The sequence below is a fragment of the Pan paniscus genome, chromosome 18, assembly GCF_029289425.2.
Source record: "Pan paniscus chromosome 18, NHGRI_mPanPan1-v2.0_pri, whole genome shotgun sequence".
NCBI lineage: Eukaryota > Metazoa > Chordata > Mammalia > Primates > Hominidae > Pan > Pan paniscus.
In genome coordinates, this window is record NC_073267.2 from 20,968,271 (window position 1) to 20,991,679 (window position 23,409).

The window sequence follows — 23,409 nt, forward strand, 5'->3', positions numbered from 1 at the left end:
ACCCAGGAAGCAGAGGTTACAATGAGCTGAGATCACGCCACCACACTCCAGCCTGGGCGACCGTGAGACTCCATCTCAAAAAAAAAAAGAAACGGCTGGTTCCTGTTTACACCAGGCACATTCCTGTAGTGTTGCTCAAGGTCAGGAGGGATTTGTTTCTCCATCAAAGGAGGAGGTGCCCAGAAGGCACTCACTCAAATCCAGAACACTGCCTCTTGGGCTTTCCACGGCCTCTCCCATTATGTATCTCAAGGTTGAATCCAGGAAAGAAAGGCAGGCCAAGTTCACGTCCTGAGGGAAGTGGCCCGAGTAGGTCCTTGTAGCACATACTTGTCCAACTATTGACCTGGCCAATGCTTGCGGATCAGGGTTCAGAGCCAGGGAAACCACCTAAAGTGCCTGCCTCACCTCTGCCCAATGGGCAGCTGTGGACACCATGGCCACTTCACCAGCATCCACTCTTCTTGACTGAAGGGAATCACCAGCCTTCCCATGACAGGGGCGGGTGCAGCTATGGGCAGATGATTCATTGCCCAGCAATGGAGGCTTCTGGAAGTTTCCTTGAGACACAAAAAGGCTTTTCTTCCTCTGGAATGTTCTAGGGTGTTGATATGCTGCCTGGAACTGTTACTGCCATCTTTGTACTAGCCTTGATGAAGCCAACACTGGGGATGATGGAGAGAATGCTTCCTTGGTGAGCTGTTGAACCAGGCCCTAATCAGGCCTTCCTGCCACGTGAGACTGAACTTTCTGGCCATCAAGGCCTGCCTGGGCTGGGATGTCTGTAGGAGGCATGTTCAGGCCAAACGATCGTGAAAATGTCCCAGTCAGAACCTGTATTTTGGGATGCAAAAAGCTAGGTGAGTGGAAAGAAGGTGGTCACAGATGGTCACATGAGACTTGGGCCACTGGACCTGGAGCTCTTTGAGGCTTGCTGTAGAGTCCAGGCTTGGAAACGCTGTCCCCACAGCCGATGAGGCAACTTCCCGTGTCATCTCCACACGTTCATCTCCTCCTGGCATTCAATATCCACCTACAGAAGTCACCTGGGATTCTCTTCCTTGTGATAAAAAAGAATCTCATCAGACACATCCCTGGGGCTGGGCACAGTGGCTCACACCTGTGATCCCAGCTCTGGGGGGCTGAGGCAGGAGCATGAGTTGAGTCCAGGAGTTTGGGACTAGCCTGGACAATATAGTGAGACGCCGTCTCTACAAAAAATTTTAAACACTAGCTGGTTGTTGTGGTGCACACCCACAGTCCCAGCTACTTGGGAGGCTGAGGTGGGAGGATCACTTAAGCTGGATAGGTAGTGGTTGCAATAAGCCGTGATATGCCACTACACTCCAGCCTGGGTGACAGAGTGAGACCCTATCTCAAAACACACACATACGTCCCTGGGATCTGCCATTGGTTCATTTGCGGGACTAACCACTCTTCCTAAAATGCCTTGTTCAGAATCCAGTCAAAGCACAAAAATCCTACCTCAGCACTTAGGGCCGAAGGGACACCAGTGGAAAAGGCAGGACTGGTTTAGAGGCACATTTCCCAGCAGCAGCAGCTCAGTCACATGTGTTTGGTAACAACTCAGACACCTCTCTGCCTACAGCTGCTCTATGACGGGAAAGGAAAAGGAAGGAAAAGGAGCTTGTGATTCTCCGTTCCTCATTCACTCCACTTTTTATCAGAGATGCAGACTTGTCATAAAACTTTTTCCTCCATCTAAAGACATTTCAATCCCCAACGAGGATTCTGGTGGAAATTCCCTAAAGGGGACATTCAGAGTGGCGAATAGTGAACTTAGGGCTTCGGGTACAAAAGTACAACACCCTGCACTTAGTGGCTGGGTGACCCCAGGCAATTTTATTACTTTATCCCTGAACCTCAGTTGCCTCATCTGTAAGATGGGGCTAATAATAGCACCCATTTCATAATTATGAAGATTAAATACATTAAGGAAAACACTAGTATGTCCCTAGCACCTGCTAAACACTCAACAAAGGTTAACTGTACATACTGATGTCTCAAACAGGGACGGAATGTTTAACACAGAAAACAGGAGGTTTTAGCACTCACTCGTTCTCCTGGCTCCCGAAACATGAGCTGCCCCGCCCCAGTTCATCCAAGCCCATCAATACAGTTGTCCTCGTCCTTAATCTCCACAGGTGTTCAATGTGAGCCAACTGTCAGATGGCTTTCATTTGCACAACTGAATAAACCATTTATGCCTAGTGTTCCATTACTGGAACGCTAAGCTTATGGGAGTTATTTATATCTTACTGCTCGAGGTCATCACCAAATCTGATTTTTTCACAAAAAAAATTTGTAATCTCCAGCATAGATGGAATAATCAAAGCAATTGTGGCAGTTTTGGGGGGACAAAACTCTAGAGTTTAATCTTCCAGCTTGACTGACTTGGAAGCGTTCCTGTCAATGTAAAAGATCTTGTTGGGGGCGGTGGAAAAGCCGAGGCCAGCTCCCCGGCTGTACTTCCAGCTCATGGCCCGGTCGTAGTCCCGCTGCAGATTCTGCTGCAGGCTGTCAGCCGCCCTCTTGCTGAGGGCCATGTTGGGCCTTGCAATCGTGCTGGCGGGGCGGCTGAACGAAGGGGACAGGTTTTTGAAGCCACCCATAAGTCTGAGAAATTTCAGTTTCTGGTCCTCGTTCTCAAAACCAGCAGTATCCCACTGGCCAAACTGGGTTCCCTGTGAGGAGAGGAAAAAGGTGGCTATTTTCCTTGAGTTCCAAGCCCTTTCCTTCCCTTGACCCCACCCTCATCAGGGAGGGCCCAGCAGATTAGATGGCTGCTGTGTACCAGGCACAGTGCTAATGAGCTCAACAATGGATTATTCCGTTAATCCTAACGACAGCCCTATGAGAAACACTGTTGTTATTCCCATTGCACAGAGGAGAAAATAGAGGTCTGCAGCTTAGCTGGAGACAGAAACCTAACTAGTGACCCCCAGAATTCCAGCCCAGGTCCAGCCAACACCACTGCCCACCTCTGCACACAGAGCTGCCTTTCTGCCTTCCTCCTCCTTTCCTAACTCATGGCACACGGCACAGTGTGCCTCACTTCACAACAGCGCACTCCCCCCACCGCCCTACACAGGGCACTCCCACCACCCTACACAGCGCACTCCCCCCACCACCCTACACTAAGCATTTCTCCCCACCTCCCTACGCAGTGCACCTCCCCTCCCCCCACCTCCCTACACAGCACACTCCCCCCATCACTCTACACAGCACACTCCCCCCACGACCCTACACAGAGCACTCCTCCCCCCTCCCTACACGGCGCACCTCCTCCCACCACGCTACACAGCACACTCTCCCCCTACCACCCTACAAAGCGCACCTCCCCTAACCACGCTACACAGCGCACTCCCCCCACCACCCTACACATCGCACTCCCCCCACCTCCCTACACAGCACACTCCCCCACCTCCCTACATAGCGTACTTCCCCCACTCCCTATACAGCGCACCTCCCCCCACCTCCCTACACAGCACACCTCCCCCCACCAAGCTACACAGCGCGCTCCCCCACCTCCCCACACAGCGCACCTCCCCCCACCTCCCCACACAGCACACCTCCCACCACCCCACACAGCACAACTCCCCCCACCTCCCCTCACAGCTCCTCTCCCCACCACCCCACAGCGCACCTCCCCCCACCTCCCCTCACAGCGCACTTCCCCCCACCTCCCCTCACAGCGCACTTCTCCCCACCTCCCCACAGCGCACCTCCCCACACAGCGCACCTCCCCCCACCACCCCACACAGCACAACTCCCCCCACCTCCCCAAACAGCGCACCTCCCCCCACAGCGCACTTCCCCCCACCTCCCCTCACCGCGCACCTCTCCCCACCGCGCACCTCCCACCACCCTACAGCACACCTCCCCCCACCTTCCCTCACAGCGCACCTCCCCCCACCACCCCACACAGCGCACTTCCCCCCACCTCCCCACACCGCGCACCTCTCCCCACCGCGCACCTCCCACCACCCCACAGCACACCTCCCCCCACCTTCCCTCACAGCGCACCTCCCCCCACCTTCCCTCACAGCGCAACTCCCCCCACCACCTCACAGCGCACCTGCCACCACCTCCCCTTACAGCGCACCTACCCCCACCTCCCTACACAGCGCACCTCACCCCACCATGCATCTCACAAGACAGCACACCTCCCCCACCTCCCCACAGGGCGCACCTGCCCTGCAACACAGGGCACCCCACAGCCCAGCAGCCGGGCGCACTCACCCAGCAGCCTAACGTTTGGGTGAATTGGAGGGTGGGAGAGGGCGAGTGGGAATCTGAAGTGTGCTTCTCAGAAGCACTGTTTTATGGCGGGAACGGGTGCAGGCCCACAGGGGTAAAAGGTCACACAGCCAAGTCAGACTGAGCCAAGCCCAAGAACTCGGGGGTCCCCATTCCAGCCAAAGTGCGCTACCACCCATGTGCCAGGAAAATGCAGGAGAGCCCTCCAGACCCCCTTCTCCCAGGTCGGTGGGAGAGGAAAGAAACTCACCTCCCAAGAAGACTGTGACTCTGAAGTCAGGCAGCCCCGGGAGGAAGCCTCCCCTGGGTGACCCTGCTCAAGTCCCCTAACCTCTCTAAGCCTCGGTGTCCTCATCTCTAAGGTGGGGTGATAACATCCCCCTCACAGGGCTTCAGTGAGACGTATGTCAGATTTGACACCAAAAGCCCAGTGCACGATGCATGGCACACCTCAAGCCCTCAGTGACTGGCCACTCCTCTCCCCCTACCCCAACCAGACTGCTGACATCCACGCTGCCTGGGAACTTCCCGCCCACAAGCCAGAGGCCAGCCCAGCACTTATTTCTGGGTTGGCTTTGGGAAAATAAGAACCAGTTGTCACTACAGCTGCCCTGAGTGAACCGGTGACACATTCTCCCAGCTTCATGGTGGCCCAGATGCAGGAATAATGACAGCTCCCCTGCCCTGCAGTTTCTAGAGTGAGAGGCCATCTATGACCACCCCACATGGGTTTTGGGGAGAGCAGGAGACTGCTAGCTGGTCCTGCGTGAACTGGCACTTCCAACGGCTGCTGCCCACCCAGAGGACCACTTCACCACATGTCTCAGTGGCATGGCATGTCCCAGCCCCTGTGCCCCAGGATCACTCTCCTGCCGTCAGGTCCTTCCAGGGACAGCCCCCCGGGACATCGGCTCCGAATCACACTGCCTTTTTTCTTGCCCTCCCTATTCAAGCTGGATGTCCCATCAGCTCAGCTCAGCTCAGCAGGGTGGCATGGAGAGAAAGGGCACCCCAAGGCAGGACCCATAACAAAGCCCCACTACATACCCCACCAGGCCAGGGTACGAGTCCCATTTTACAGGCTCAGGGGAAGGTAGTTGGCCAGAGTCCCACCACTAGACAGTGGCAGAGCCAGTAGTGAAATCAGATCTTTTGATCCGAATCAACTGTTCTTTTCTGAATGCTCTGACAGAGCCTGAAGGCCAGCATCGCTGGTCACCCAGACCCTTCTTCTCCTCTCCCCAAAATCCAATCTATGAACAAGTCCCGCCAGCTGTGCCTCCAAAGTAAATCACAAAGCTGTTTTCTCTCTCTATCCTCTGCCACCATCCTCAGGCTGCGGCCTGCAGGCTGAGCCTTCTACCAGGTCTTCCCGCTTGCCAAGTCAATGCCCTCCAGCCAATCCCACTTAGCCAGATCCCAGGCCAGCTCTCTACCATGGCCGCTGAGGCCGAGGCCTGTGGCCTGTAGCCCTCTCGTCCCTCATTCCAGCCACAGTGCCGCCTCACTGGCCTTCCCTACTCACTCCATGCCCTTTCCTACCTTAGGGGTCTGCACCGGCCACTGGCCTCACTGAAACGCTCTTCCCCGTCTCCTGAGGGCTGGGGCCTCTGCACCCTGAACATCTCTGGACAAGTGCTGCCACCTCCCAGCCCTCGCCCATCTGCTGCAGCCCCCGCCTGCAGCCCATCTCCAGCTCACTGTTCTGTTTCTTTCTCCTGACCACTACTGCCACCTCAACTGATCTTCCTTTCCTTGTTTGCTAACCATTTCCCTGCCATCCTCACCCCGCTCTGGCCTCTAGACCGTTAGCGCGATGATGGGGATCACATGGGCTTCATCTGCTCCATGTCCAGCACCCAGCACAGAGCCCCCACTGAACCCCGCCAGGGCCCCAGCCTGACAACCTCACTCTCTCCAGCCTCATGATCCTCGCACCCTCCTCCCTCCTGAGAGATCTTCTCAGGCCCAGCTTGGACATTCCCAGTCAGACTGGATCTAAAAACCAGGCCTGAGAGGGGCCGCGACCACTCCCTCCCCTCTGCCTCTTGCCCCTGTTCCTAGCAGCCCTCCAAGGGCATTGTCCACCGCTGGCAAGAGCTCGCTGGAATGTGTCCTCAGTGATTAATCCTTAGGACACCCCACCAGTCCAGGGCTGAGACAAAGGTTCAGGCAGCTTATCTCACCGGGCCAGCTCTCTAGGAGGGAGGCAAGCGCCCTTTTCAGAAGGAAGGAAATTAGCTCAGGACAAATTCTGCTGTGGAGGGAGCCAGCTGCAGGCTAGGGCTGCCTCTGGGGCCTGGACATACTTGGTTCTCCTCCTCCACTCCTCATGCTGGAGGTGAGGGGAAGCGTTGGGAGGCCGAGCGTGCCACCTCCTCGCAGAGCCCTAGCCCCAAACTTACCGTCCACTTCCTGGTTTCAGAAGCTTCCGTTTTGCCTGATTCGCGATCGATCTCTTCTTGCAAGGCCTTTCGCCTCACCTGAGCAAGAAGGATGACAGAAGAGGGCCGTCAGACATAGAGATCTTCTTTCAAGCTTAAAACCCAGGACAGAGACAGGACTGGGGGAACGGAGCATGGGAGGAACTAACGCAGCTTGACTCTGCTACAAACAATGGGAAGCTGCTATCATAAGTATTCTCTTAGCATCTCAAGGGCTGCAGCCCCTTGGCCTACACTGGGCAGGCTCATTTATCCTCTTTAGCCTCTTAAGAATGAATTTTCCTAGAAACTGAGGCTTAAGAGCTTGCAGTGAGCCAAGATCATGCCACTGCACTCCAGCCTGGGGGACAGAGCGAGACTCCGTCTCAAAAAAAAAAAAAAAAAATCCCCAAGGCCAGAAAGTCCAGTTCCCACAGGGACGCATTTGCCACGGGATCTGGGAACGAAAGCAGCAGAAGCTGATTCACAACAAAACTTCTCCTCTAAATGCTCCTCCTGAATTAGCCCAGGGGGTGGCAGCATGTGTCACCTGCCCAGCTGCAGGGTCTTAGGGACATGTCCCCCACATCCTGCAGCAAGTAACAGGGAATGGCCAGTCGGGCCTCTCCGCCATGGCCACGGCAGCCGGAAGGGCCCCCAGCATGAGGATGGGGAAAGCACACATTCCCTGCCCGGGAGGTGTGCGTTGGCAGCTGGCCCAGTGGCCTCTGGAGTCCCTGGTGCCCCTGAGACCAGGATCACCTAGCCAGCCTGGCAGGCAGCAAGTGAGACTCCAGGGGTGGCAGGAGGCAGCGGGAGGGGCCTGAGGAGGGTCTGGGCTGTACCTGGTCTATGTGCGCCTCATCCATGTTGCCTTTTTTTTCCAACACCACCTCTAAGTCTGTGTCTGTTTCCTGCAGGAGAGGGCAGAGCTGGGTAAGGTTCAAGTTTACAATGAATGGCCTCTGCTCCTGCACCCAGCCAGGGTGAGACCATGACAAAGTCCAGAAAAGACCTCAGACCACGGCATCACCCCCAGCCCTGCCACCTAGAAACATCTCAGTCAGCAAAGCCCTTCCCATCCCTTCTCTTCCACAATTCTCCCGCAAAACGGTAGTATTAAACTATCTGACAGATGAAGAAACTGACTCAGACAGGTAAAGTGACTACAAGGTTACCCCATGGCTCAGGGACTGGTGATTCTAACCCACATCTCCTGACCCAGGGCTTGGTGTCCGACCATTCCCACTACACACGTCACTTACCTCCTACGGTGACACCAAACTAGAGGACAGAGGCCAAGGACCACACTAACATGCACCACGCTCTCCCACCCGCCTTGGCCCTGAAGACACCCTCCAACAGCGAGACCTCAGGCCGGCCACTTTCTTGGGGTTCTTCAGTAATGACAAATGCTGACATTTCATGCGTCCTCACTTGAGAAGTGTGCTGTGCCTGGCACCTAGCGTCATGTGTGTGATGACCCTGGAAGCCCTCTCCATTCCCATCACTCATCCAGGCCTGCAACACATGTGCATTTGCTGGACTGGACGGGCTGCTGTGGGAGGTAGAGTCCCCCCACAGATGTTAAGCAGAGGGAACTCCCTTTCACTGAACTCCTGGGAGAAGGGATTCTAGAGTCTGATGGCGGCTGGGCCCAAGCCTCTAGGGTTCCTCCCAACTCCAAGTTTCTGAATAAAGGAAGATGCTGGTAAAACCAAGGCTAATGGACTAGGGCAAAGCTGGGAAAATCCTAGCAACCAAAGCTAACACCTGGAGGCCTTTGATATGGAGGCCACCCCTCCCCTCCCCTCCCCCTCTAACCGAGCAATGGGTGGTCCAAGGTCACCCAGCAGATTGGTGCAGAGCTCGGAAGAGAATCTGGGGTTTATGCTAATGGAAAGATGGTCATTTCTGGGGCTCTACTAATACCAGCTTCTACAAGAGGTTACATGGATGGTTTCTGAGAAGGGATAAATGCCAACTTTAGAAGCCAGACTAGCTGAGTTTGAATCCCAGCTCCACCTCTTGCCAGCTGTGTGACCTTAGACAAGGTATTAAGTCTCTGGAGCCTCAGTTTCCTGATCTGTTAAATGGGGGTGCCCACAGCAGCTACCTCACCAGACAGGTAGGAGGATGAAATGGGTTGATACACGGCAGTCTGGGCATACAGTAAGCATTCAAGAAATGTCAGCCACCGGCCACACAGAAGGGCCAGACACTGTCTGGAGCAGGACACACACCCTGAAACAAGACACACACCATCGTTTCGGCCCACACGTCCGTGCATACACCTGAGGACAGGAATGGGGGCCTGGCCCTGCAAGGGGCTCAGCTGGGAAAGGCTGTGGGTCTGGGGAGCCACCAGCCCTCCGGCTCACCTCAGGCCTCCCTCTCCCACTCCAGGCAGCCTGGCAGGCTGAAGACAGCAGGTCTCTGTGGTTTTCACCAAGCCATCATCCGCTCCTTCCCTCCTGGTAACAGAACTCCAGTTTTCCTCTCAGAAACTGCCTCCCCGCATCTCAGACGGTGTGGTTTAGTTAGGACTGATACCCGCCCTGTCCTTCACCTCAAGTTTTTTTTTTTTTTTTTTTTTGAGACAGTCCCGCTCTGTCACCCAGGCTGGAGTGCAGTGGCATGATGTCGGCCCACTGCAACCTCCACCTCCCAGGTTCAAGCAATTCTCGTGCCTCAGCCTCATGAGTAGCTGGGAATACAGGCGCCTGCCATCATGCCCAGCTAGTTTCTGTATTTTTAGTAGAGACGGGGTTTCACCATGTTGGCCAGGCTGGTCTCAAACTCCTGGCCTCAAGTGATCTGCCTGCCTTGGTCTCCCAAAGTGCTGGGATTACAAAGCATGAGCCACCGCACCCGGCCACCTTTGGTTTTAGATTAGAGCTTCTGGATAGATTGACCCAACTGAGGCCTGCGATAGTGGCCCTGAGACTTCTGTCATAGTTTTACAGGGGCCACCCTTCTTCCTTTGGGGGTGGCTGAACTGCTGGGATGAAAGCCTGGAGCTGCCGGGACCATCAAGCCACAACGTGATGGAGGTGGAGGAGGAGGATGGGCCATAAACCGAGATAGAAAAATACAAAGCCCAAAGCTGAGGAAATCTCATACAGGCATCTCCTGCTACCCAAATCTATTTGATGTATAAATTGTGTATACTGAGCTCTGATGATACTCAGATAGCTACAGGCACTACGTTATCTCATGTTACTTGGTTCCTGAGTTTTGGATAGCAAGTGGCAAGAGTTCAGAAAGCAAGGGATTCATCTGAAAAATTGATCCCAGTTAATTCAGACCCCAACGGCAGACAGGGAAAACTTGGGTGGTTTCAGTAGCAAAGGATACCTGCAATTATCGATGATACTGCATGAGCCCCTAGATCCAGCCATACCTGAAGCTAGTTAACCATAACCTTTCCAATTGCATATATCAATAAACTCCCTATTCTGGCTGAAATTAATTTAACCAGGGTTTTAGCTAAAAGCATGAGTACTCGTGCATGTGCAAACATGCACACACGCCTACACACCCCTCCCAAACCCCACCCTTAATTCTCCCACGGCAAAGTCCATTTCTGAAGGAAAAACTACCTCCTTCCAAGGGTCTCCTGCTACCCCACTCTCTTTCCTCTTCTTCTTTTTCTTCCTTTTCAGAGCTGGCTCCTCGATGACTGGCTGCTCTACCTTCTTTTTGGACTTCATCTTTTTCTTTGCGGAGGCCTTAGGGTCATCACTTATAGGGATGTATTCCGGAGCCTCAACTTTGACTGGCTTCTTTTTACTTCCTTTCCTAGGGCTGCTCTCCATGGACCTGGAGGGCTTGGAGTGGCCTGGGAGGGCGTCTCCCTCCTGGTGGATTTTTTTTTTCTTCTTCACCTTCCCATTGTGTTCCCTGGGGCTCTTCCGCTTCCGTTTCTGCCCCAAGGCTGCCTGTTCCTCATCCTTCTTCCCCACTGAGCAAGTGTCCCCAACATCCCTGGCCTCCCTGGTCTCACAGAACCAAGGGTCCTGGACTGAGAAGGCTGTGGGGTCCTGGGCCCCCTTTTTTTCCTTCTTGTGTTTTTTGAGCTTCTTGCCAACTCTGGTTTCCTCCTCACCCTGTCTAGGGTCTGGGGAGGTTTTCACCCCAGAGGCATGGGACATGGCTAGAGGTGACTTCTTATTTTTCTTTTCCCCACTGAGGAACTCCAAGTGGCCAAGCACCTGCTTCCTGAGGCTGGGTGACTTCTCTGTCCGTCTGGCAGGCAGTGTGGTCTCAGGTTCTACATGCTCCTCGCAAAGGGTGCTGACACCCTTCTTTTTCTTCTTCTTTTTCTTCACTAGAGGCATCTCAGGTGCCTGCCCATGGGCCACACTCTTAGAGGGGGATGTGGCTCTTAAAGGAGAAACATCAGCGAAGTAATCATCATTGTTTAAAACTGAGTATCGAGTCTCTGGTTCTTTGACCACTTTCTTCTTCTTTTTCTTCTCTGGGAGCCCAGGGTCTACTTTGTGTGTCTTGGTGATCATTCCTGAAAAAACAAATGGTACAAGTTATCCCATACCAAGCCATCCTGTGTTCAATTCTACTAAGCATTGCCAAGAGCCATGTTTCTTTGAGTGGGTGGTCAAAGCGTTGCGGGGCAGGGAAAATGGACATGATTCCTTTAAAGCAAAAAAAGAAATACTACAGAAACAGCGTAAATTTTAAATCCACACAGCCCTAGGTTCAAACCTAAATGCCTCTCTCACCTTAAGTAAATCAGCTAACCTCCCTGAGCCTCAATTTCTCCATCTGGAAAATGGGGGAATATAACACCTCCCTCCTCAAAAGGGTGTTGGAGGGAGTAAATGAGATAACCCGTGGAAAGGGCTTGGTACACTGTTAATTCCCTTTTTCTTTTTCTCTTTTTTTTTTTTTTGAGACAGAGTCTTGCTCTGTCACCCAGGCTGGAGTGCAGTGGCGTGATCTCGGCTCACTGCAACCTCCATCTCCTGGGTTCAAGTGATTCTCCTGCCTCAGCCTCCCCTGAGTAGCTGGGATAACAGGCACCCGTGATCATGCGCAGCTAATTTTTTTTTTCTTTTTTAGGAGGGACGGGGTTTCACCATGTTGGCCAGGCTGGTCTCAAACTCCTGACCTCAAGTGATCCGCCCGCCTCAGCCTCCCAAAGTGCTGGGATTACAGGCATGAGCCACCTTGCCTGGCCTAGTTTCACTGTTTTTAAAATTTGAAGTTGAATGCCAACACTGAATGAGTCACAATGATGCACAGTACTGAGGGCACCCAGCTTGTCTTGGACAGATATCATGGAAGCACCTGTGAGAATGGGCTGGGGTCCTCAATACCCATCAGTGTCCAGCTGGACCACTGCTCTCACTCCAGTCCCCAGCCAAGTTCCTGCACTAGACATTCCCAGAATCTAGAAGCAAAATATCCCAAAATATTTCACAGCAAGTTAGGATCATGGGAGGGAAAGGAAAAACTTCTCCATCCTGCAGCCCTCCTCAGCTTCGGAACTTAGAGGGTCCACACTGGAGCTGGCTCTCTCTTAGCAGCTTCAAAGAGCCAGGCCTGAGCTACCGGTCAAGTTCATTCATAACCCACTCCAGGAGCACCTGGAGAGTCAAGGGAATAACTATACTCATTCATTGCTGTCTGCCCTGTTTCCTGGTTTATTTCCAGTGTCCTGCTCAGTGCCTGGCACATAGCAGGTGCTCAATACATACTCACTGAATGAATGTACACATGCTAGGGATACAGAGATGAACAAGATAAAACACCACCCATCAAGAAGCAAGTAGGTGTGGGAGGGAATAAGGTGTAATACAATGATACAGGTGATAAAAGCAAGGACAGTGCTAAGGTCAGGGTGGTGGAGGTTGTGGAACCTGTCCTACCAGTTGTCAGGAAAATTTCTGAAGAACAACTGCAGGATGGTGGTATTAATCCCTGAGACAAAGGTACTGAAGGCAAGTGGCTGAAGAACAGGCTTGATTGGACAGATGACTTGGAGATGTTCACTGGACAGGTGAATATATGGATGAGGAGTTTGGGTGGCCGTGCTGACACGGGCGACATAGTTAGGAATGTATGGGTGGTGATAAGCCTTGAACAGAACAAGCCTGAGACAAGACTTCAAGAAATACAGTAGCTCGCCGCCTAATCCCAGGTTTCCGTTACCCCTGGTCAACCCTGGTCCCAAAATAGGTGAGCACAGTACAGGAAGTTATCTTGAGAGGGAGACCACATGCATGCAACTTTTATTACAGTATACTGTTGTAATTGTTCTATTTTCTTACTAGCTAGATTGTTGGTAATCTTTTACTGCACCTAATTTTTTGTGAGACAAGGTCTGGCTCTGTTGCCCAGGCTGGAGTGCAGTGGCATCATCTCTGCTCACTGCAACCTCCACCTCCCGGGTTCAAGCAATTTTCACGCCTCAGCCTCCCGAGTAGCCGGGATTACAGGCACATACCACCACGCCCGGCTAATTTTTGTATTTTTAGTAGGCACGGGGTTTTACTATGTTGGCCAGGCTGGTCTCCAACTCCTGGCCTCAGGTGATCCGCCCGCCTCATCCTCCCAAAGTGCTGGGATTACAGGCATGAGCCACCGCGCCCGGCCCTACTGTGCCTAATTTATAAACTTTCTCATAGATAGTATACACAAGAAAAAACAGTTATATTTAGGGTTCGGTACTGTCTGTGGTTTCAGGCATCCACTGGGGGTTTAGGAACGTACTGCCCGCGGATAATGGGGGAGGGGGACTATTGTATTGGCATTTAAGTAAGTGGGCAGAGATAAAGGAGCTTGCAAAGAAGAAGGTGCAAACCTTGAAATAGTGTAGTCAGGAGAGCCAAGACGACTTCAGAATAGGGGAGTGGTCAAGAGAGCCAAGATGACTTCAGAATAGGGGAGCAGTCAAGAGAGCCAAGACGACTTCAGAATAGGGGAGTGGCCAAGAGATCTGGTAAGAACAAAGAATCCACCGGGAGGTTGCGGGTCAACTCTTAATCCCCTTCTCTCCCCATCCCTTGCCATTTAGAAAAGTATAGCATCCTCCTCTTTAGCTCTGCGACCAAATGCATTCACTCTTTCAAGGAGAAAGGAAAAGAACGTTACAGTGCATCTCCTGCAAACACAAACGCTTTCTCCAAAACCGCTTTTAAATTCCAGGGACAGCCTTGTGAAGATCTTTGTGAATACCCGACCTCGCAAGCTCCAGAGACTACAATAATTCACTTGCCCTAGGTTCCAAAGCCAGCAAGTGGAAAACGGAGACTGGAATTCCGCCCACAGGACTCCAAAGCCTGTGCAGCAACACCCCACTCCCCCCGCAGGATCACCAGCAGGACGCGCGGGAGCCAGGAAGTAAGATCCGTACCTCCAAGGCTCCCATGCGCCCAAGCCTCCGCATCAACAGACTGGGAGGGATTACGTGGGGTCCCAGGGCCGGCTCTGAGGCGGGAAAACTTTCTGGAGGCGGCGGCCTCAGGCCGGAGCGGGCGCACACCGACTGGAGGGGTCGGATTCAGGGATGTGGGTGGACCGCATTTCCCCATCTTCCCCGCCGCGCACTTCCTCTGCTGCAATCTCCACACCCCGCGCCGGCCCGCCTGCAACGCGCCCTGGCACTCACCGGTGGGCGAAATTTCCCCGCCTCCACGTGAGAGCCCGCTCCGCCGTGACCCGGAAGTCCACTTCGAGTCGCCGGCCCACCCTCTCGGGTTCCGGCTTCTTCCGGGTCGCAGCCTTCCGGCGAACGCGGTTACCGTGGAAACCGCGGCCATGGCGGCACCGCGGCAAATCCCCAGCCACATAGTGCGCCGCAAGCCCAGCTGCTCTACAAACTCGTCGTTCACCCGGACGCCGGTGCCCACCGTGTCTCTCGCGTCCCGCGAGCTGCCTGTCTCGTCGTGGCAGGTCGCCGAGCCGTCGAGCAAGAATCTGTGGGAGCAGATCTGCAAGGGTAGGCAACCTGGGCTGGCCGAGAGGGGCGGGACGCGGGCGGCCGGACGGGGGCCGCGTTTGGGGAGCGCCCACTGTGCGCCTGTCGGCTGACGGGCGGGGCCGCCGGGCAGTGGCTCCGCGGGCCCGGGCTCCGCATTTTACGCATGGGGAAACTGAGGCTCGGAGAGGCTGGCCGGAGGTTACGCAGCGCGGACTCCAATCGCGATCCGTAGTGAGGTCAAAGGCAAGGGAACGGCGAGGGAAAACTGAATAAAGAGAACCTTGCGGTGTGGACCATTGGTTCTTAAACCTTGGTTAGTGAACCGAAAGGAATTGCTGGGGCGGGGGCGGGGGTGGGGATCTTGTTATAAACGGAGGTTCCCAGGCCCCGCCCACAGAGCTTCAAATTGGGATGCAGGGAATCTGCACTTTTTAAAAGAGCACCCCAGGTAATCCCAACGTAGGTAGTCGGTGGCCCACACGTTCAGTAACCATGGTGTGGACAAACGGGTTTTAGTCCCTTCTTGCTTCAAACCTTCCTTAACCTCCCCAGACGGAGTTGAGCACATCTTCCTTTGTGGCTCTACTCAGTATTTGTTACTTAGGTTGGGCAAATTATTTAACTTATGACCCTGTCTGCAAAGTGGGCATAATAATGGCACCTATTTCGATGGTGTGAAGAAGATGGAACCAGATAGTCACAAAAAGTGCTTAGCAAACTGCCTGATTTTAGGAGGGCAAAAGGATTATTGGGGAAAAAAAAAACACAAACTGCTGGATTTACAGAAGGAGCTACGTAAGCGCTAGTTCTTAATGAATAATGTTGGGTGGGATGTTTTCTTTTTCCTCTACTAGACCATAAGCTCCTCAAGGTCAATGACTCACATTTTTCATTCGTGTGGCCACCATCACTACCTAAGCTGCCTGAAACAGCGCGGTGAAACCCCGTCTCTACTGAAAATACAAAAAAAAAAATTATCTGGGCGTGGTGGTGTGCGCCTGTAATCTCAGCTACTTGGGAGGCTGAGGAAAGGGAATTGCTTGAACCAGGGAGGTGGAGGTTGCAGTGAGCCGAGTTTGCGCCACTGCACTCCAGCCTGGGTGACAGAGCGAGACTCCATCCCAAAAAAAAAAAAAAAAGTGTGGTTATTTAGCATTTGAAATGTGATTAGTGCAATTGAGGAACTGAATTTCTTGTTGGACTCAAATTTTTGTTTGTTTGTTTGTTTGTTTGAGACGGAGTGTTGCTCTGTCGCCCAGGCTGGAATGTAGTGGCACTGGCTGGGCTCACTGCAACCTCCGCCTCCCGGGTTCAAGCATTCTCACACCTCAATCTCCTGAGTAGCTGGGATTACAGGCACCCGCCATCATTCCTGGCTAATTTTTTTATTTTTGTAGAGAAGGGGTTTCACCATTTTGGCCAGGCTGCTCTTGAACTCCTGACCTCAGGTGATCTACCCGCCTCGGCCTCCCAAAGTGCTACAATTACAGGCCTGAGCCACCAGGCCCAGCCCAGACTTAATTTTAATAAATTTAAATAGCCACATTTGGATAGTGGCTGCTGTATTGGATAGTGCAGGTCAGTAAATGTTTATTGAATGGAAAAAAAGAATGAATGTACCAGTATATGTGATGACTCGAAAGAAGTGGAGAATACAGAGAAGGAAGAGAATAGTAGACTCAGTTGATAGATGCCCTCCAAAGCTGTCTGTTTCAACCCCATCCAGTACTTAAATTCCTTCTCCAACCTTACATTGTGCTAGAAAAATCCCTTTCACTTTGGATGTTCTCTTTGTCACTTTCACCCCTAGGTCCTTACCTCTTGGTGCTATGATCCGAGGAGCTAATCACTCTACCCCAAAGAATCTATTCAGATAATTTGACGGTAGTTATTGTGGCTGCCTTTTCCCCAGAGCTTTCACTTCTCCTAGCCAAACAGTTTCTTATAATACAGTTTACTAGAGGATTGTTAGAAAAGTTACTCAGCCTCATCTGTAAGAGACAGATAATTGTTGTGCCTACCTCACAGGGCTGTTGTGGGGACCAAGTAAGATAATGTATGAAAAGGTGCTTAGCACAGTGCCTGGCATTTAAAAAGTAGTCAATAAATGCTCATTATTGTTGACAAAGAAACATGCCTTGTGTTGTGATTTACACACCGAGTTTATTTTGGTCAAATAGGCCTCTAGAGAGAAAGCAAAGACCTCTAGAGAGAAAGCAAATAGGCCTCTAGAGAGAAAGCAAAAGGTTTTGGTTCTCTCTGAAGAGCAAGTGAATTAATGCCACTTATAAAATGATAGAGTTACAGAATGAGGTCAGGCATGGTGGCTCACGCCTGTAATCCCAGCACTTTGGGAGGCCAAGGCGGGTGGATCACCTGCGGTCAGGAATTGGAGACTAGCCTGGCCAACATGTTGAAACCCTGTCTCTACTAAAAATATAAAAACTAAGTCAGGCTTGGTGGTGGGTAATCCCAGCTACTCGGGAGACTGAGGCAGGAGAATCTCTTGAACCTGAGAGGCGGAGGTTGCAATGACCTGAGATCGTGCCACTGCACTCCAGCCTGGGCAACAAAGTAAGAATCCGTCTAGAAAAAAAAAAAAACAATTCAGTGAGGTCAACATTGGCAAACTATACACATGGGCACTGTGATGATTATTATAACAGATGGATAAACCCAATTCTTAAACATCTAACAAATGCAGTTTTCTATAACATGTAGTAAATTCAGTTTCTGACAACAAACATGAAAAAACAGGCTTTGTAGTAATCCTATCTTTGAGATTAAGTACTACATTCTCTTAAGATAATCTCCATTCAAAAGACAAATTATCATAGCAAACAGACCTGCCAGAAACTCAATTTCATGAAGACAAACTATAAAGTAGGTAAATGTCTAACTTACACAGACCTTAACCAACCTGACTACTGCTGTTTTGTATGTATGTGCATGCTCACCACTATAACTTATTTGTAAATATTCTTCAGTTTTCTCCCTCATCTTTCCAGTGACAACTGAGTTTTGTATTCTAAAAAGCACTTGTGTTAGTGTCAATAAACTTCTTCCCGGCCAACACTTCTAATCAAATCTTATAGTAGTTTGTGACTAGCTGTGTTCATGGTTTTAATCAAGAGAATCAAAGGATGTGGGGCTTAACAGTTTCCTTTTTTTTTTTTTGAGATGAAGTCTGGCTCTGTCACCCAGGCTGCAGTGCAGTGGCGCAATCTCGGCTCACTGCAACCTCTGCCTCCCAGATTCAAGCAATTCTCTTGCTTCAGCCTCCCAAATAGCTGGGATTACAGGCGCCCACCACCATGCCTGGCTAATTTTTTGTAGAGATGGGGTTTTGCCATGTTGGCCAGGCTGGTCTCAAACACCTGACCTCAAGCAGTCAGCCCGCCTCATCCTCCCAAAGTGCTGGGATTACAGGCATGAGCCACCGCGCCTGGCCTTACAGTTTCCTATTTTGATATGCTGTGATTACTGTTATCAGCATCCTCACTATTGTCATTGGTTCATCACTTAATCAATCAAGCACTCTCTGGCCTCAGCCCCCAATGCTGTTGTAAAATCTGGCCTTTCATTTCACCTGCCAGATACCGACATGGATCAGTTGTGAATCAATACTTGTTCCTCCAGCACAGCCACTGAGCCAGCTGAAGAAAGATGACCCCAGCTGGCTCTCAGCACTGCTCAGCAATCAGCATCTCTCAATGCCTTCTCCCATTGCCTGGTTCTACTAGTCCAAGTCTGTAACACCTCCTGAAATGTTCTGTGATACCTCTTAGCATAGGATGCGTTCACTGAGAAGAGTCAGGCAGTCAGGAGTGGGGAGGGAGTCCGCTAACATCCATCTGTACACGTGGAAGAAGCTCTCACCCTGCTACTCGCCACTCAGCTCTCCATCTCTGCTTACCATCCCCTTGCTATTCCAGGATCCTGCTTTGTCACTCACTTCCTCTGCTATGCCTTTAACTTCTCTACTAGCTTTTTCCTCCAAACACCCCTGGCCTGTCATATCAGGAAGAAACCTCCACCATGACCCTATATCCTCTTCCAGCTCCTATCAGTCTTTCATTCCCATTCCCTTATCAACTAAGGGCAGACCAGCTTCTTCCTCATTTCTCCGAAGAAATTGTTCTTAAGCATTGAGCCAACTTGTATCTACCAGGGCTGGGAACTGTTTTCAATGCTGGGCCAGGCATAACTGCAGGCACTGTTTTAGACGCCAACAACTTATCTCCATCTCCACAAATGTTACCATCGTTCACTCAGCTGCCCAGTCCAGCTTTTTTTTTTTTTTTCTTCCCTTGAGACAGAGTCTTGCTCTGTTGCCCAGGCTGGAGTACAGAGGTGCGATCTCTGCTCACTTCAACTTCCATCTCCCGGGTTCAAGCAATTCTCCCACCTCAGCCTCCCGAGTAGCTGGGATTACAGGCACTCGACACCATGCCCAGCTAATTTTTGTATTTTTAGGTGGGGTTTCACCATGTTGGCCAGGCTGATGTCGAACTCCTGACCTCAGGTGATCCACCCGCCTCAGCCTCCCAAAGTGCTGGGATTACAGGCGTGAGCTACCGCATCCGGCCTGCTTCCCTTTCACTTTCCACGGCCCCACACTCTCATTTGCCAGTCCTTATAGATTCTACCTGTTTAATATCTCCCACCATCCCCACCCTGTCCCCACTCCCCACCCCCACCAGTCTTCATGTCTGCTGCCTTAGATCAGGCCCTTACCACCCCCTGCTTAGATTGCTGCTGTGGCTTCTTAATTGAGGCAGGCCTCCTTCCAGACCATATTCCACTGGCTGTCGTAGGAACCTCTCTAAAATTCAAATCTAATCGCATCATGCTGTGACCTACAATGATTTTCATAGCTTACAGATAAACTCCTTAGCTTAAACCTTAAGCTTCTTAACGTCCCATCTCTGTTTACTTTTCTTAGTTCACAACATACCATTCACCCAAATCATCCTAATGGCAACCATTTATTGAGCTGCTGTTTATGTGCCAGGCATTGTGCTAGGTGCATTACTTCTCATTTAAGCCTCACAGCAACAGATGAGGAAATTGAGGCTTAGAAAGGTTAGGAAACTTGCCCAAAGTAAGTGGCAGGGTCGGCTTCAAACGCAAGTCTGTTTTGACTCTCAAGTTCAAACCCCTGAAGAAGACACCAGCATGGTTTTAAAGCATGGACTGGGAGCACCTACATCAAAATCTCCTGGATACATGTTAAAATGCAGCTTCCTGGCCGGGTGTGGTGGCTCAAGCCTGTAATCCTAGCACATTAGGAGACCGAAGGGGCTGGATTGCCTGAGCTCAGGAGTTCGAGACCAGCCTGGCCAACATGGTGAAACCCCATCTCTACTAAAATAAAATTTAAAAAAATTAGCCAGGCATGGCAGTGTGCACCTGTCGTCCCAGCTACTCAGGAGGCTGAGGCAGGAGAATCACTTGAACCTGGGAAGAGGAGGTTGCACTGAGCCGAGATCATGCCATTGCCCTCCAGCCTGGGCGACAGAGTGAGACTCTTGTTTCAAAAAAAAAAAAAAAAGCAGCTTCCTTGGCTCTCCTTCCTGCCCTGATGGGCCAGACTCCTTGGGGGTGAGTCTTTGAGTTCTGCATTTTAAACAAGCACTTCGGTACCACTGTTGTGTTGTGTACTTGGAGTCACACAAAACTATTCCTCCAGTGCACCATACTATTCCTCTCCATGCCTTTCCACAAGCTTTGTCTCTTCCTGGAACATCCCTACCTTCTCATTTATCTCTCTAGACTCAGTCCACGTGGCCCCTCTTCTGGAAAGCCTTCTGTAATTCCTCAGGCCAATTTCAAAGCCCCTTCTTTCCTCTCCTCTAGGCTGTGGTTGAAGCCCTCTACAGCAATACTTTCACTTATCATAACCCCTGGTTTATCATTCATCCCCTCTCTGGAACATAAGCTCCTCTGCCCCGTTCATCTGGCTCTCCAGCAGCCTGGTACAACCTCCCACTATAGTATATGCCTGTCAAATGTTCGTCTGATTCACTCCCAGCGTCACCTTCTTGTTCCATCCCCTTCCAATAAGCTACTGTGGGTCAATGCTACATTTTTGTTGTTGGGTTTTTTTTTTGTTTTTTGTTTTTTGTTTTTTAGTCGGAGTCTGGCTCTGTCACCCAGGCTGGAGTGCAGTGGTGTGATCTCGGCTCACTGCAAGCTCCGCCTCCTGGGTTCACGCCATTCTCCTGCCTCAGCGTCCTGAGTAACTGGGACTACAGGTGCCCGCCACCACACCCGGCTAATTTTGTTTTTGTATTTTTAGTAGAGAGGGGGTTTCACCATGTTAGCCAGGATGGTCTCAATCTCCTGACCTTGTGATCCGCCTGCCTCGGCCTCCCAAAGTGCTGGGATTACAGGCGCGATCCACCGTGCCCGGCCACCAGTCAATGCTACATTTTAATTGTTTCTATCAGGAACATGTTCAGCTGCAAATAGCAGAAAGCCCAACTCATAATGGCCTAAACAAAGATGGTTAATTATTCTCACATCCCAGAAGTTGAGGGGAGAGGGTTCACTTGTGGCACAGGGGCTCCACTCTGCCAACAAGTTTCCGGGCTCCTTCTGCTCTGCCTCTCCTAAAATGTTGCCTTTGTTGCATAAAACGAACAACAACTTTCACTTGTTCATAATGTTCATTTAATATGCATATAACATTAAATTCTCCTAATCAATTAATGCCATTTATAACCTTTGGTAATTGAAAGATTGTAAATATTTATACATTTAATATACTGATTTTAAAAAATATTTTTTTTAATTTTTATTTTTTTGAGACAGGCTGTCGCCCAGGCTGAAGTGCAGTGGCGTGATCGTGCTTACTACAGCCTCAACCTCCCAGGCTCAGGTGATCCTCCCACCTAAGCCTCCCAAGTAGCTGGGATTACAGGCATGCGCCACCACACCCAGCTAATTTTTATATTTGTTGTAGAGACAGGGTTTCACCATGTTGCCCAGGCTGCTCTTGAACTCCCGGGCTCCAACAATCTGCCCACCTTGGCTTCCCAAAATGTTAGGATTACAGGTGTGAGCCTGTAATCCATGCCTGGGTCCCTGATTTTCTTAAGTATTTCTAATGCAGAACAGAGCAGATAAGCACACTTTTCTAAGCACCGAAACAACTCTTGGAAATGGAATTAATTAAACTATGGTAAATCAAGTTGTTTTAAGAGTCCAGTACTCTACAAACTTAAATTCTTTTATGCCTTTCAATGTAAAAGCATCAGTCTGTAATCATATTTCAGATTGAAACCACAGGGAAAACTGACATTCTCAAACATGTTAGATTCCCTTAAACTATTACAGAGGTTTTAAGTAACACATTAGATTGTCTTGAAGCTAAAGTATTTTCCCATACTTCATACTTGTACATAATCATTTCAACTGTATGTCTTTTGTGATCATGTGATGAAGAAATTTATATTTTTTCCATCAAATTTAAGTGAACTCCTGAGAGATTTCTTTTTTTTCTTTTTTTTTGGAGATGGAGTCTCGCTCTGTCACCCAGGCTGGAGTGCAGCGGCTCGATCTCTGCTCACCGCAAGCTCCGCCTCCCGGGTTCACACCATTATCCTGCCTCAGCCTCCCAAGTAGCTGGGACTACAGGCGCCCGCCACCACTCCCGGCTAAGTTTTGTATTTTTAGTAGAGACGGGATTTCATCGTGTTAGCCACGATGGTCTCGATCTCCTGACCTTGTGATCCGCCCGCCTCAGCCTCCCAAAGTGCTGGGATTACATGCGTGAGCCACTGTGCCCATTCCGGAACTCCTGAGAGATTTCACTGGAAAAATATGATAGCAAGTAATAAAGAAATGCAAATAAAAGTAAAATACCATTTTTTTCTTTTACATGTGTTGAAAAACTTTTAATGTATAAGATTGATTATACTCTAGAGAAACAGGCAGTGTCACTATTGGGAGTACAAGTGACTGTAAACTTTTCGGAGAAAAGTTTGGCAATTTGGCCCAAATTTTAAGTTATTTTTTTCTTTGACAGAAAAAAATTCCACATCTAAGGATCCTACCAAAATACCTCTCTGTGGATCAATGATTTGTATAAAGATGTTCATTGAAACATTGTTTATAATAATAAAATAATGGAAACAACCTAAATGCCCATGAAGAGTACACTGGTTAAATAAATGTGGCACATCATATATGTAGCAACATTGAAAGGAGTCTCATATTTAACACACAGAATGGTTCATAGCAGGTAATGGGCTTACAATAGATATAAATGAATGAATAAGCCGTTAAAAGTAACTTACGATATGGTTGGTTCTGTTCATCCATTCATTCATTCATTCAGCCAGTATTCTGTGGGGAAATAATGGTGAGACAACAGATCCAGGCACTTCCCTCACAAAACATATAGCCTATTAGAAAAGATAGTCATTAATGCCGGGCATGCTGGCTGAAGCCTGTAATTCCAGCACTTTGGGAGGCCAAGGTGGGCAGATCACTTGAGATCAGGAGTTCGAGACCAGCCTGGCCAACATGATGAAACCCTGTCTCTATAAAAATACAAAAATTAGCCGGGCATGATGATGGGTGCCTGTAATCCCAGCTACTTGGGAGGCTGAGGCAAGAGAATTGCTTGAAGCTGGGAGGCAGAGGTCATAGTAAGCCGAGATCATACCACTGCACTCCAGCCTGGGCGACGGAGCAAGACTCGGTCTCAAAAGAAAAAAAGAAAAGAAAAGATAGTCACTAATTTTTATAAAT

The 23,409-nt window shown here is 50.5% G+C and overlaps 2 protein-coding genes across 8 annotated transcripts in view; one reads left to right on the plus strand and one right to left on the minus strand.

Annotated features, from left to right (window-relative positions):
* Positions 1-1,831: 1,831 nt before the first annotated feature.
* Positions 1,832-14,525, minus strand: KNOP1 (lysine rich nucleolar protein 1). 5 transcript variants are annotated; one of them, XM_034939938.3, is made up of 6 exons: positions 14,338-14,469; positions 13,531-13,665; positions 10,307-11,226; positions 7,550-7,618; positions 6,687-6,764; positions 1,832-2,705 (listed from the first exon to the last, which is right to left on the minus strand). In XM_034939938.3, exons 3-6 carry the CDS (start codon positions 11,222-11,224, stop codon positions 2,394-2,396), a joined length of 1,377 nt encoding a protein of 458 aa, XP_034795829.1. In that variant the 5' UTR covers positions 11,225-11,226; positions 13,531-13,665; positions 14,338-14,469; the 3' UTR covers positions 1,832-2,393. The 5 variants fall into 5 exon arrangements, with proteins under 5 accessions (XP_034795829.1, XP_034795826.1, XP_034795825.4 ...); XM_034939935.3 differs by lacking the exon at positions 13,531-13,665 and having other exon boundaries at positions 14,338-14,525; XM_034939934.4 differs by lacking the exons at positions 13,531-13,665; positions 14,338-14,469 and adding an exon at positions 14,083-14,260.
* The window catches only part of IQCK (IQ motif containing K), a 141,319-nt gene continuing 132,318 nt past the window's right edge, over positions 14,409-23,409 (plus strand). Inside the window, exon 1 of one of the 3 annotated variants that reach the window (XM_034939943.3) lies at positions 14,409-14,667. In XM_034939943.3, the coding sequence (XP_034795834.3) occupies positions 14,487-14,667 (181 nt within the window). In that variant the 5' untranslated portion in view covers positions 14,409-14,486. The remainder of the gene's footprint in view (positions 14,668-23,409) is intronic. The other 2 variants (XM_034939945.3, XM_014341691.4) reach the window with 2 other exon arrangements.